The 13,138-nt window shown below is 38.2% G+C and overlaps 1 protein-coding gene across 1 annotated transcript; it reads left to right on the top strand.

Moving 5' to 3' along the window:
• The first annotated feature begins 309 nt into the window (after window positions 1-309).
• Window positions 310-10,334, top strand: LOC143857160 (putative mannitol dehydrogenase). The gene is made up of 5 exons (XM_077367533.1): window positions 310-467; window positions 1,721-1,834; window positions 8,438-8,951; window positions 9,193-9,346; window positions 9,959-10,334. The coding sequence occupies exons 1-5, from the start codon at window positions 370-372 to the stop codon at window positions 10,156-10,158; spliced, it is 1,080 nt and encodes a 359-aa protein (XP_077223648.1). The 5' UTR covers window positions 310-369; the 3' UTR covers window positions 10,159-10,334.
• Window positions 10,335-13,138: the final 2,804 nt, after the last annotated feature.

Below are 13,138 nucleotides of genomic sequence, written 5' to 3'. Positions count from 1 at the left end.
GTGAACTTAATATAATCTGAGCTTAGTAAGGCTCGCGAGCCTGGCTGAGCCTGACCGAGCCTGGTTTGAGCTCGAGCCGAGCCTTTTGAGCTTAACGAGCCGAGCCGAGCGCCTATTTACACCCCTAATTAGGTAGCTCCGTGCCTCACAAAATATTGCATGCAATAACGCCGAGATTTTTCAGGGTTTCAAAATCAACGAAGAGATTTTGTAGCCGAAAAAAGAGAGGCATGTAGAGAACATTGAAACACCTCACGTCAGTGATTACGTCCTTACCCTACACCCCCACTCTATATGTATACACTTCCCAGCGTTAGAGAAAACCATCCTCTCTCTCTCTCTCTCTCTCTGAGAAAGAGATCAAAGAAAATGGAGAAATCCCCAGAAACAGAACACCCCCAAAAGGCATTTGGTTGGGCAGCAAGAGATTCTTCTGGAATCCTCTCCCCAATTCAGTTTTCTAGGAGGTATATATATCCCTCAAACTAGCTAGGTTCTCTCTGTTTACTCTCTAATATTCATTCCCATCAAATGTATATCTCTTTTCTTCTTTGATTTTCTATCTTGTGTTTGTTTTTATTCAGTTTTATAAATGATAGAAAACCCAGATAGATTCTTCTTTCATTTCCGATTTTTATAAAAGATCAGAGTTTGGGTATTTCTTTTTCCTCTAATTTTGATGTGGAAACTGAATAATGAAGGGTTTCTATTATATTCATGGAAGAAAATAAGAACTCTGTTCGGACTTGCTAGGGACCATCGCAGAAGGCATTTCACGGGTGGTCTATTGCATGAGAGAGAAGCCACATGGGCTCACTTTTCAACAGATATTGTCTTTTGTGTACGCTCTCTCATGCAACAGACCATCCGCGAAATGTCTTGTGCAATGGCCCTTAGCAAATCCCTCTTATTATTATCTTTTTTTTTTTCAGGGTTTCATAATAAATTCTGACATGAATCACATTCTGTTCGTCAATTTATTTAAATGGGTCATTTTGATTTTTATTTTCGAACATTTTCTATTCTAAATATATTTTGAGGAAATCCCCAATATTATATTGGGTTCTTGCATGCCATTTTTTTATCTTGAGTTTCCATGTGTGAGAGAGAGAGATGTTTAGCCTTCGGACTTTACTCTATGCCGGAAGTAGATATTTACACCTCTTTTGATGTCATTAAATGGAAATGATATCACCACAACCATATTTTGATATTTTCACAAACCATCTTGCAATAGTATTTAAAGAGCTGTCAAAAGGTTCTTACCTTTCCCCAAAAGCTCTCAGGAGCCGGTTAAAGAAGAAAAGACAGCTGGGTTTGTGCAAATATAAAAATATGGTTGCAATTAATTTTGAATACTCATACAGTGAGGAATTCTAAACTCAGAGGCGCCCTTGCAAATTTGGGCTGAAAGGGCTCTCATTGGGTGAAGGTCACCAAATTGCATTAATTACTCTTTGACTTATACCTGTTGTTAATGCACTTTGGTGATTTTCAGCTAATGGGAGCACCCTTTCGGCTCTAATCTGCAAAGGCACCTGTGAGTTTAGAACCGAGGACAATAGCATTTTTACACATTAGCAATCTTTTTCTATTTTCTTGGCCTTTTGTTTTCTTAAAATGGCAAAACTACCCCTCCAATGCCATGAGGCATGGAGGGAGACATGTTCGGTTCTACTCTCAGTTTCCATGGCAGCACTCTTTAATATGTGATTTTCAGGGCTAATGGTGACGATGACATAACATTGAAGATTTTGTTCTGTGGAATTTGTCATACGGACCTTCACAGAGTCAAGAACGAGTGGAAAGATTCGGTTTATCCTGTCATTCCCGGGTATGTCACACGTTAACGCCATTTTCCTTTCCATTTGTTCGTTTGCCAATTCTTAAATATAATAGCAAATTAGTCTTAATTGAAATTATTATAATGCCCTGCGTCCTATAAATTGTTGATGATGTCTGTTTGGAAAAAAGGAATATAACCCGCATGGGTTGACACGTGTAAGGAGATCTTCATTTTGTCTTACTTGGGTGTGCAAAGATGAAAATGTCCTGGGCGAATAGTGAGGCCGATAGGCTAGCTCGGGTGAGAGTCTCCATGGCACCATTGGAAACCTTCGACTTTATCCCCCTTGAGGAGTTTCGCATTGTGATCCTTTTATATGTTGTGTCTTGTTGTCTTGTATTGATCATCTCGATCGCTGGGGTTCTCCCCTTGTTCCCCTCTTTCATTAGTGAAATTCTTTGCCATTCAAGAAAAATAAGTGCCACATACTCTATTATGGGCACACCTATTTAGGTTATCACTTGTGTTTCTAGCCCCACTTGTTTGCTAGGGAATACAAACAAAGTAGAGATGTTATTGTGGCACCCCATCTCATTAGCATACACTTCTGAATAATTTCTCTTCAATCTTTACCATCGGTTCAATATCTACCATCTGTTCGATACATTGATGGTTCACATTTATCAATTGGTTACTGGAATTTTTTTGGTTCTTGGGACTTTTGTGGAATTTCCACAGGAAACCCACGTTTGATTGTTGGGCCCAAAATAATCCCAGGAACCAAAATAAGCCCGCACGAAACCCTACCTTGGAAAAAAAAAAATACTCCCAAGAACCAAAAATAAGCTTATAGAAGAATTTTTTTTCTGCCCAATAGTTCAAGCAACCAAACAAAGCATTTTTTTTCCCCACCATAGTCCGGTCAACCAAACATGGGATTTTTATTTTACCGGGATACTTCCAAGGAGTTTTTTTTCCAGCAATCTCCCAGGGAATTTGTTGTTCCACAGAAATCCCAAGAACCAAAAATCAGGCAACGAAACGGAGCTTAAGACACGGTTTTCTATCGGTTAGGATAGTTTGATGAATGTAGTTTGGCCCATTCATGTTGGAGCTCACAAGATGGATGGCCAGCATCATATTCTGATGAATCTAGCTAAGCCCATTCATGGTGGAGCTCACAAGATGGACAGCCAGGATCATCGGATGTAAATCTACAAGTCAATCAATTATCTTCCATTTCCGTCAGTCGCTTTGAATATAACTTCGACCTAGCAATCACATTTGATGACCTAATAAGCACAAGACAACGAAATGATGAAACCTTCACTCAATTTTAGAGAACACCAGCAAATAGATTTTCAGGTCACCACTCCAAGTCATTCCTTGTATTCACCTCCATCGAACTCTTGCATTTGAGATCTCTTTTAGATCTCTAATGTTTGTCTCAGTTCTTTAGATAAAGTCATTTAACTAGGTATTGCAATTCAAAAGGCCTTTGAAGCTGAAAAGATATTTCTTTTTTCGACCCGACATTAATCCTTTTCTTAAAACTTATCTCTATGAACATGCGATTAACCAAATAAGCCAACAAGCTTCACACAAAACTGGTCAACCACAAAAAAAAAAAAAAAAAAAATCACCTCATATGCCACCCAATGTCAGCCACGCTAACCACTTTCACAGTCTTGTATCCTTAAACATTATCCAACACCCAAAACTCAAGCCTAATGCACCTAAATGTAAACACTACTAAGAAAATTAATATTGTCAATTATTGAATAATAAGTTACCTAGTAGCTTATTTTTATGCTTTTTAAATATTTCATACAAGAACTAATTACTAAATATAAAGTAGTCACGGATGAAACCACTCTCACTACTACACATGCTCTAAGCCAACCCTCAACCACATACATAGATGGGCACAACGATATTTAGAATGTTACCTCCATTACCCTCAGTCATCTACTATACCTTCACCTCCCTTTCATTTCATTCATCATAAATAAATTACGACTCCCATTTGATTTTCAGCATTTTCATACATAATTTATACGAATCACTTCAGCATCAACTCAGGGAATTTCTCCTACTCCATATAATTTAATCTTTTTTAGCCCATAGACCCCTAATGTGGGTGCTTAAGAGGGAAGAAGAAGAAAATTACAACTCAAGAACACAACAAGAAAAGAAGAAGAAAATGGGAGCAAAGCTCAACCCAATTGATATTCCATCAATTACATAAGTTAATCAACATCCAAAATCCCCTCTCAAGATGGTTTCTAACTCTTTAAATAAAAGAAAACCAAAGCAAATTCGTTCAAGCTCCTCCACTAGCTAGCTTAGGGACTAACATAACATTAATTGCATAGGAACTCACTAACTTTGACTGTTTTGGGAACCCACAGACACAGTCCACAAAAATTGCCATAACTTTCTATCCTCTTGTCCAATTTTCAAGCACAAATGCTTGTTGGAAAGATCTCAAAGAGACCTACAACTTTGTAGTTTACCACTTTCCAATTGTTCCATTTAGAAGCTTAAAAATCAGGTTCAAAACGAGTCAGCAACATTAATGAGGGACTGCACCTTGGAACTCCACCAAAACCACCTAGGCATGACATGGCTGCCATATTGGCACTGCATCATTATCTCCAGGTGAGAAAGAACTTGCCCATGAGTTCTCATCAAGCTCTCCATGATAAGTTGTCAAGTCTTTAACATTGAAGTTGGCTGAGTATTAATATTTGGAGGGAGCTCAACCTTGAATGCATTATCCCCAATTTTCTTAAGCACTTGAAAAAGGGCATCCACACGACCTTGAAATTTGCTAAACTTCCTTGGTTCAAGAAAACTCGCCTTCGAACCTTGAAGTATCGAAGAATGATCATCAATTGAAACTTCCCAAGATCAAACTCCGCTTCATAATCTCCATGAAGAAGTGATAACTTGTCTAGATTTTGAACATGTTTGAATATATAAACATCAACTGTGAGCTTCAATGTAGGATCGAATAAAAATGGATCGATGTAATTGGATGAAAAAATTGATGTAATATTTTTCCATTCACCCATCACTTCAATATCCATCGGTTCACCTAATATGCAATCGGATCCAATTTCTTTGGTGATGAATTCATTGAATTGCGGTTGAAGTTCCTCGTACTCCTCGTTAGTTTCAACAACAAGTAGAGCATTGAATTTACCATTATCATTTGTCTCTTGATCAAATTCGTTATTGAAAATAAAAAAGTTACTCTCATATCCTTTCTTGAACCATGCAATCCGATACTGCTTTGGATGTTGTTCGGTTTTGAGCTTATGCTTGTTCACCATTTTATGAGATACGATGTTCTCACAACTCCCACCATCAATCACAATTGAGCAAACCTTGTCATGAGATTCGCATCGAGTCTTGAAAATATCGAAACGAAGCCAATCATCATCATATTCAACCTTTGGTGTAGCAAGTGCTCTTTGGATCACCAAACTTTCTCCTTCTTCAGGTTCGATTTCTTCATTTTGTATGCCATCTTCCTCATCATATATGGGTTGATTTGAATAGTCAATAAGATCCTCATCATATATGGGCTGATTTGAATCATCAACAAAATTATCATCATTTTCTTCATCACCGAAGGCAACTACTTGGCTCTTTGGACAATTTTTGAAACGATGGCCAACTTGACCACACTTGAAACAAGCATTTGAATTGTTGGGACGATTGAGCTGATTTCCAACTTGATATGTAGGAGCTGATTTTGTAGAATTTTTGTTGAAATATTCAGACCTTGACTTTGTACCTCCACCATGTGAAGATTCACCTTCGGAAGAAGGATAGAGACTACGAACATCCACATACTTTTTAGCACCACAAAGCTTAGCCTCCACCTTCAAGGCTAGTTGATAAGCATCATTGACGCTCAATGATCGAGGTATTTCCACCTCATCACGAATGGAAAACTCCAAACCATCAACATACCTTGCCACAAGTTGATCTTCACCCTCTTGAATATCATTACGAGCCATGAGTTTGTAGAATTCTTCGGTGTAGTCCAACACACTCTTGGATTCTTGGCGTAGGTTGTTGAATTGAGAAAGATAATTTGGGAAAAATCCAACGGAAGAAATTTCTCCTTAAACCTTGACTTCATTTTCTCCCAAGAAGAGATCTTACGCTTTCCTTTGCGGATTCTCATCTCTTGAACCTTATCCCACCATGTTGAAGCGTAGCCACGAAGCCTTGTAGCCACAAGCTTCACACGTTGGCTTTCGGGTGTCTCCTTGTAATCAAAGAACTTCTCAATGGCACTAAGCCATTCAAGAAAATCTTCGGGTTGTAGACGACCATGGAACTCCGGCAAGTCAATCTTGACGGTGTCGAAATCACGATAGAACCTTCCCAACCTAGCCTCTTCACGAGTATTGGCGAAGGGATTCACATCGGATTCATCACTAGAACCTCCACAGCTTGATCTACCATGCTCACTACGAGCCTCTTGGCGTTCAAGTCGCATGGTAAGTTACTCAACTTGTCTTCGAAATGCTTGAAGTTCATCACCTCTTTCATCTCTCAAATCTTCCATCATTTGGTTACCACGCCTTCCTCTACCTCTTCGTGCCGCCATGAAAATCAAATCGAAGCTAGCCCAAGAGAGTAACGTTGGCTCTAATACCAGATAATGCGGGTGCCTAAGAGGGAAGAAGAAGAAAATTACAACTCAAGAACACAACAAGAAAAGAAGAAGAAAATGGGAGCAAAGCTCAACCCAATTGATATTCCATCAATTACATAAGTTAATCAACATCTAAAATCCCCTCTCAAGATAGTTTCTAACTCTTTAAATAAAAGAAAACCAAAGCAAATTCGTTCAAGCTCCTCCACTAGCTAGCTTAGGGTTTAACATAACATTAATTGCATAGGAACTCACTAACTTTGACTGTTTTGGGAACCCCAGACACAGTCCACAAAAACTGCCATAACTTTCTACCCTCTTGTCCAATTTTCAAGCACAAATGCTTGTTGGAAAGATCTCAAAGAGACCTACAACTTTGTAGTTTACCACTTTCCATAATTGTTCCATTTAGAAGCTCAAAAATCAGGTTCAAAACGATCCAGCAACATTAATGAGGGACTGCACCTTGGAACTCCACCAAAACCACCTAGGCATGACATGGCTGCCATATTGGCACTGCATCAACCCCCATTAATGAAATCCTTTTAAACATGCTAGATTCACTTATAACCACACCATCTGATTATTATTATTATTATTATTTTAATGGTAAAGAATATTTAATCAGAAATACTGAGATGGTCACCACAATGAACACCAAGAACAAGAAAGGAAAAAATACAATATGAAATCCTCAGGGTGGAAAAAAATCAACTAGCTCAAAGGACTCCCTCTCGACCCCCGCTCTTGCTAGACAGTCGGCATCCAAATTAGTCGACTTTCTAAAAAGATGAAAGATCTGGAAGAACCCTCCACTCGATATCTAATATCATCAACCCCACTGAGCAAACCGCCAAGGGGGAGGTCTCCGCCTCAACCACTTGATGACGTTTAGAGAATCCCTTCCACTAACACCCTATCCCGAATATGCACTACTATAAACCTAATACCTTGAAGCACGCCTCTTACCTATAATCACACCATCTAATTTGAAAAATACAACACATTTTCAATAGGTTTTTATGGTAGAGATACATTTAACAATGTCCAAGTTATATCACGGCCATAAATAATTAGACCAATTCAAATCTGCACTCCTCCAATTTTAACATCCCTCCACTCGATATCTAATATCATCAACCCCACTGCACAAACCTCCAAGGGGGAGGTCTCCGCCTCAACCACTTGATGACATTTAGAGAATCCCCTTCCACTAACACCCTATCCCGAATATGCACTACTATAAGCCTAATACCTTGAAGCACGTCTCTTACCTATAATCACACCATCTAATTTGAAAAATACAACACATTTTCAATAGGTTTTTATGGTAGAGATACATTTAACAATGTCCAAGTTATATCACGGCCATAAATAACTAGACCAATTCAAATCTGCACTCCTCCAATTTTAACATCTCAACTTAGGACTTCTTCACAAACTCCTTCAACATATCACATGACCAATACCAACACTCACAAAAGAAAATACACCGATCACCATTGTATCTCATCACTGGCAATCACATTCTCCACAAAGACATAGTTCACCCACCTATCAACGATCTCTTAGAACAATTCAATTATATGTGAAGAACTCTCACTCCTTCCATACTACATCCATCAGAACAATGAAATCCAAGAATCACTAAAATTCAAATATATCAATACTTCCCAGCTTACCCACCAAAAAAACCAATCACTAAGATTCAAATATATCAATAATTCCAATAACTATCACATTCCACATCCTCCACCTCCACCATATCATTTGTCTCATATTTCATTTACATCAACTTCTATTTTATATCTATTTACATTTTCCGACCTTCCTTTGCACTCATTACATTTCGATTTGTGGGGCTCATCAAATTGGGATGTTACGGTTCTCGCATGTATCTATACATAGGAATGAGTCTATTTCTTTGCTTGTAAAATGCAAAAAAATTATGCTAAAATGAGTGGTTTCTGCAGGCATGAGATTTCTGGCGTAGTCACAGAGGTGGGGCGCAATGTAACAAAATTCAAGGTTGGAGATAAGGCAGGTGTTGGATGCATGGTTGGGGCATGCCACACTTGCGATAACTGCGAGAAGGGCTTGGAGAATTTTTGTCCTAAGGTGATTTTCACCTATAATTCTGTTGACCACGATGGCACCATGACATATGGCGGTTACTCTGACATGCTAGTCGTCAATGAGCATTTTGTTGTCCGTTTCCCTGAAAACATGGCCCTTGATGCGTGTGCACCACTGTTGTGCGCCGGGATCACTGTGTACAGCCCAATGAAATATTTTGGATTGAGTGATCCTGGAAAGCATTTGGGAGTGGTTGGGCTTGGTGGGCTTGGCCACGTTGCGGTGAAATTCGCCAAGGCATTTGGATTGAAGGTGACAGTAATCAGCACATCTCCCAGCAAGGAGAAGGAAGCAATTGAGCGACTCGGTGCCAACTCGTTCCTGGTCAGCAGTGACCCAGCACAAATGCAGGTAAGAATTTTGTTATGGTATAAGGATTCTCATTTGTTCTCAGTTGGAACCCATGACTGTCTTGCCCTTATACTTCAATGAAACGTATTTTAATTATGGTGTAAATTTAGTCTTCTCCTGGGTGTGAATGTTAAGAGCCCAACTTAGAATTGTTTATTAAAAGTGATGTGTTTCCTTTATGATCTTTCTAAGAAGTGCAATTTTTCTAGTAAGATGTTTGTTGCATTTTTTTTGGTTTTAGGCTGCCATCGGCACCATGGATGGTATTATCGATACGGTTTACGCTGTTCATCCTCTCTTGCCATTGCTTGGTCTGTTGAAGTCTCATGGGAAGCTCGTTATGTTGGGCGCACCAGTTACACCACTTGAGCTCCCAGTGTTTGCTTTGATTGGAGGTTAGTAAGTATTGTATTTGATAATGGCACTGAATTTGTTTTTAGGAGTTGTTATACGATACATGTATTAGCAGGTAGAAGTACAAGTTGTGGCCATTTGTTACAGTAATCTGAACCAATTCATAGGCACTGCTAAATTTATCACAAAAGCCTCCACAAATCAAAGGCTTGGAATCATCTCACAGAAAAGCTTAGATATGAATTGTTTGGATCACTGAACAAGTGGCCTTGAACTTCCACCTGTCTTTTCTTCAAAGAAAAACATGGACATACATCCTATAACAACTCTTTTTTAACTGTAATTAGTTGAATTACTTTGTTTTACACTTCTCTGATTGGCTGTTGAGAGCTTTTAGGGAATTATAATAGCCTTTTACAGCTGATTAAAACATGTAAAACAAGGTGAGTTCGGTCTATTATCAAAACATGGTAGTTTCAATATCAATATATATTATTGAATCCTACAAAACAATGTAGATTATGTAGAGGATGATCAAATCTAGAGGATCCCTGTACTCAGTCCTTTCCATGTAATGTGTGTTTAACCTACAATTTATGAAATATCATATGGTCCAACAAACAAGATGGTGACAATGATTTTGATTTTGGTAGGGAGGAAAGGTGTGGAAGGAAGTTTAATCGGCGGAATGGAAGAAACCCAAGAGATCGATTTTGCAGGGAAGCACAACATTACAGCAGACATCGAGGTCGTTCCAATGGACTATGTCAACACAGCCATGGAGCGGCTCTCCAGAGCGGATGTCAAATATCGATTTGTAATCGACGTTGCTAACACCATAACCGCTCCATGATCACCATCAATTCGGCTCGGCGTCATCGCCAATGGAACTTTAGTAACAACCTACTTGTGTTTGGTTCCCCTTTGATATAGATGTTTTTAGGTTTGGAGTGTGTTGTTTTTGAAAGATTTGTATGCCCTACAAAGCAAATATTAATAATAATAAAATTGGATTATGGATTACATGTATATTATGGGTATTATTATCATATTGGATGTGACATATTTGTCCTTTGGTTACATTCTATGGAGATCATGTTAATGATGATGCTCATTGCTGAGAGATATGATTGCATTGAATTCTAATATTCATACCAGTACTGAACCATTATCTGAAATCTAACTTGACCAACTCGCTTTTGATTACCTCCGTTATTGATATTCTATCTGTCAGTGAAGTTTTTATTCCTTCGTATGAGCTTTGGATCACCTGTGCTTTACAAATTTCAGATCCCAAGGCGTGATTCCAGCTTGAAGTTGCAGCGGCGATGGAAGATTACCAATTGTGGAAGATTTATGGATTGAATATAGTATAGTTATTTTGAGCATGGTTCTGTTATACTGTTAGCCTTGCATGCTTGTAGAGTTCTCTTTACAGGTATGTGGCGCTGTTATGTTTCAAGATACGGTGGTAGTTTGGGGCGTGACAAAAGGACCCTCATCCAATAAAATTAAACTTCCCTTCCTAGTCAAACAACTCAAATTTTTATAATTTCTTATACTCTTCAATATAGATGGTTTCCCTATTGCAAGTGAAATAATGATTTTTATAAAAAGGGAAAGAGTCCTAAATTGATTTGGAAACTAGAGAATAAAAAGGGAAAGACTCAAATGCCATCCAACTCTCCTAGCCTTCCATTATATCTTGTTTCCATATTTTTAATATAAAGATACCTAATGAAGAATTCTAAATTCTAATAAATTACGTGGTTAACACAAATTCTCAAGACCCTTCAACGAGTAAATTAACCTCTTGTGAAACTTCCCTGACTCTATCACCATAGGGCGGCCCAGTGCACGAGGCTCCCGCCAAGTCCGGGGAGGGCTAGATGTCAGCAGCCTTACCCCTGCCTTGCAGAGAGGCTATTTCCGTGACTCGAACCATATGCCTACTATTTAGTGCCCAAATAGCCTTGCAAGATCACTCCAGTTAATTGGACAAGAAAACTCATTAGAAACAAATCCAAACTAATTCGGTCTCTTTACCAATTGGCCTACTACATATAGACATATAGAAAGCTTGGACTCCAAAGTCTTCTGAAGTCCAAGAAATATCTCTCTCTTGAAACCCATCCAGGAACCATTTTGTTACGTGCCTAATGGGGACCAAATCTCCAAACAACCCCAGTAAACAACGTTTCCAAATCTCCCTTTAAACCCTCATGCACCATCTCTTCGGTCCATATATTCCTCTGCAGATTTTTTATTATATATTCATCTGCAGATTATTGTTACCTTTTCCCATCTACCAGTGGCCTGCAACAAGACACATGAAGAGTTTTGATAAGTCTTGTTTACCATCATCTCATATATGAGCAATTAAGTTGTGTAATGATTTTTGCTTTGGTTCGGATCCATGACATTTATGGATCTGCTTCTTTGAAGTTTCTTTGGTTGAATTGCTTTGATCAAATGTTATTTGATTTGAACTATGGCATCTCCTAATTTGTTTTATGTTGCAATCATGCTACAGCCATATTCTGTTGTTCTTATTTGCTTTTTGATAAAGTATTCTTGACAATCATCTCATGTATGAGAAATTAAGTTGTATAATTTGTGGTTTGTATTAGTGATTTTGCCTGCATAAATTTGTAACTGGCAGCACTTGGGCCCAGGGGCGGAACTACGTATAGCGTGGGGGGGCCATGCCATACGTAGAATTTTAAAAATCGTTAATTTGTAACTGGCAGCACTTGGGCCCAAAGATTTGCAAAATCGTTAACTTTAAAACATATACTTTCCAATAGAATTTTAAAAAATCTCAATTTTATTGGTAATTTATTGCTATAAAATAGGGATTTTATTAAAGGGAAGTGATATTCCCTTTAAAATAGGGATAAAATCCCCCCTAACGTTTCTGTGAGAACGGTTAACTGATCAAGGATATATTCCCCACCTCCCCACCTTTAACGTTTTTTTTGCCTTTAAAACTTAACGAATAATACTAAAGGCGATTTTATCCGTGATATTCCCTTTAAAATAGGGATAAAATCCCCCTAACGTTTCTGTGAGAATGGTTAACTACTAGAGGATCAATTCAACCCTTTAACCTTCTTTTTTTTGCATTTAAAAATTAACGAATAATGTTAAAGACGATTTTATCCGTCAGATGGAGGGAAATATCATGGCCCTTTATTAAAACTTCAATTTTCTTTTGCTAATTGAATTCAAATATTTAGGGTTTTTTCGTATAATTTTTTTTTTTGGGAACTCTTCACCGCCCCTTTTCCTTGAGCGCTCAAGAAGGTCTGATAAAAAATTGCTTGAGTTGCTTCAATCTCAAGAAGAAGGAGAAAAGGTTAGTTCTATTCTTTTCTTTCCCCCCTGTATATCTAAGGTTTCTAATTCTTTTTGTACTTTTTATTTCATTTTCTCTAGGGTTTATCAGTTTATGCTTCTGTTTTTTTTCTAGGGTTCTTTCCTCTTCTGATTTTCTTTTTTTTTTAGAGGGAGAAGGAGAGAGATATGAGACTTGAGAGGGCCGATTGCGATGAGGGTCGAAGATATGATGATTGAAGTTAGAGGGGAATATCACGGAAAAATAGTTTATAATGTGGTGAGAGAGGGCTAGAGGGGTAAGGAGAGTGAGAGGAGAGACTTGAAAGGATATATGGTATAATATTTTAGTACATGATAAATATGGTTTAATTTTTCTATTCTATGAATGGATACCTCATAAACCTTGGTTTAATTTTTCTTTTCTATGAGAGGATACCTCATAAACCTTTTCATGGTTGATGAGCTTGAGCTCACCGTGAGCTAGAGTTCACAAA

This window comes from Tasmannia lanceolata, unplaced genomic scaffold (assembly GCF_043159265.1).
Source record: "Tasmannia lanceolata isolate RefF3 unplaced genomic scaffold, GAP_Taslan_0.1 ptg000024l, whole genome shotgun sequence".
NCBI classification, from domain to species: Eukaryota; Viridiplantae; Streptophyta; class Magnoliopsida; order Canellales; family Winteraceae; genus Tasmannia; species Tasmannia lanceolata.
Note: the sequence above shows the minus strand (reverse complement) of the source record. Positions and strands in the feature narration are given on the sequence as shown.

Coding starts and splice junctions, on each gene's coding strand:
- LOC143857160 (XM_077367533.1), top strand. CDS start 370: ATGGAGAAATCCCCAGAAACAGAACACCCCCAAAAGGCATTTGGTTGG. Junction 1,835..8,437: donor GTTTATCCTGTCATTCCCGG/GTATGTCACACG, acceptor TGGTTTCTGCAG/GCATGAGATTTCTGGCGTAG. Junction 8,952..9,192: donor GTGACCCAGCACAAATGCAG/GTAAGAATTTTG, acceptor TTTTGGTTTTAG/GCTGCCATCGGCACCATGGA.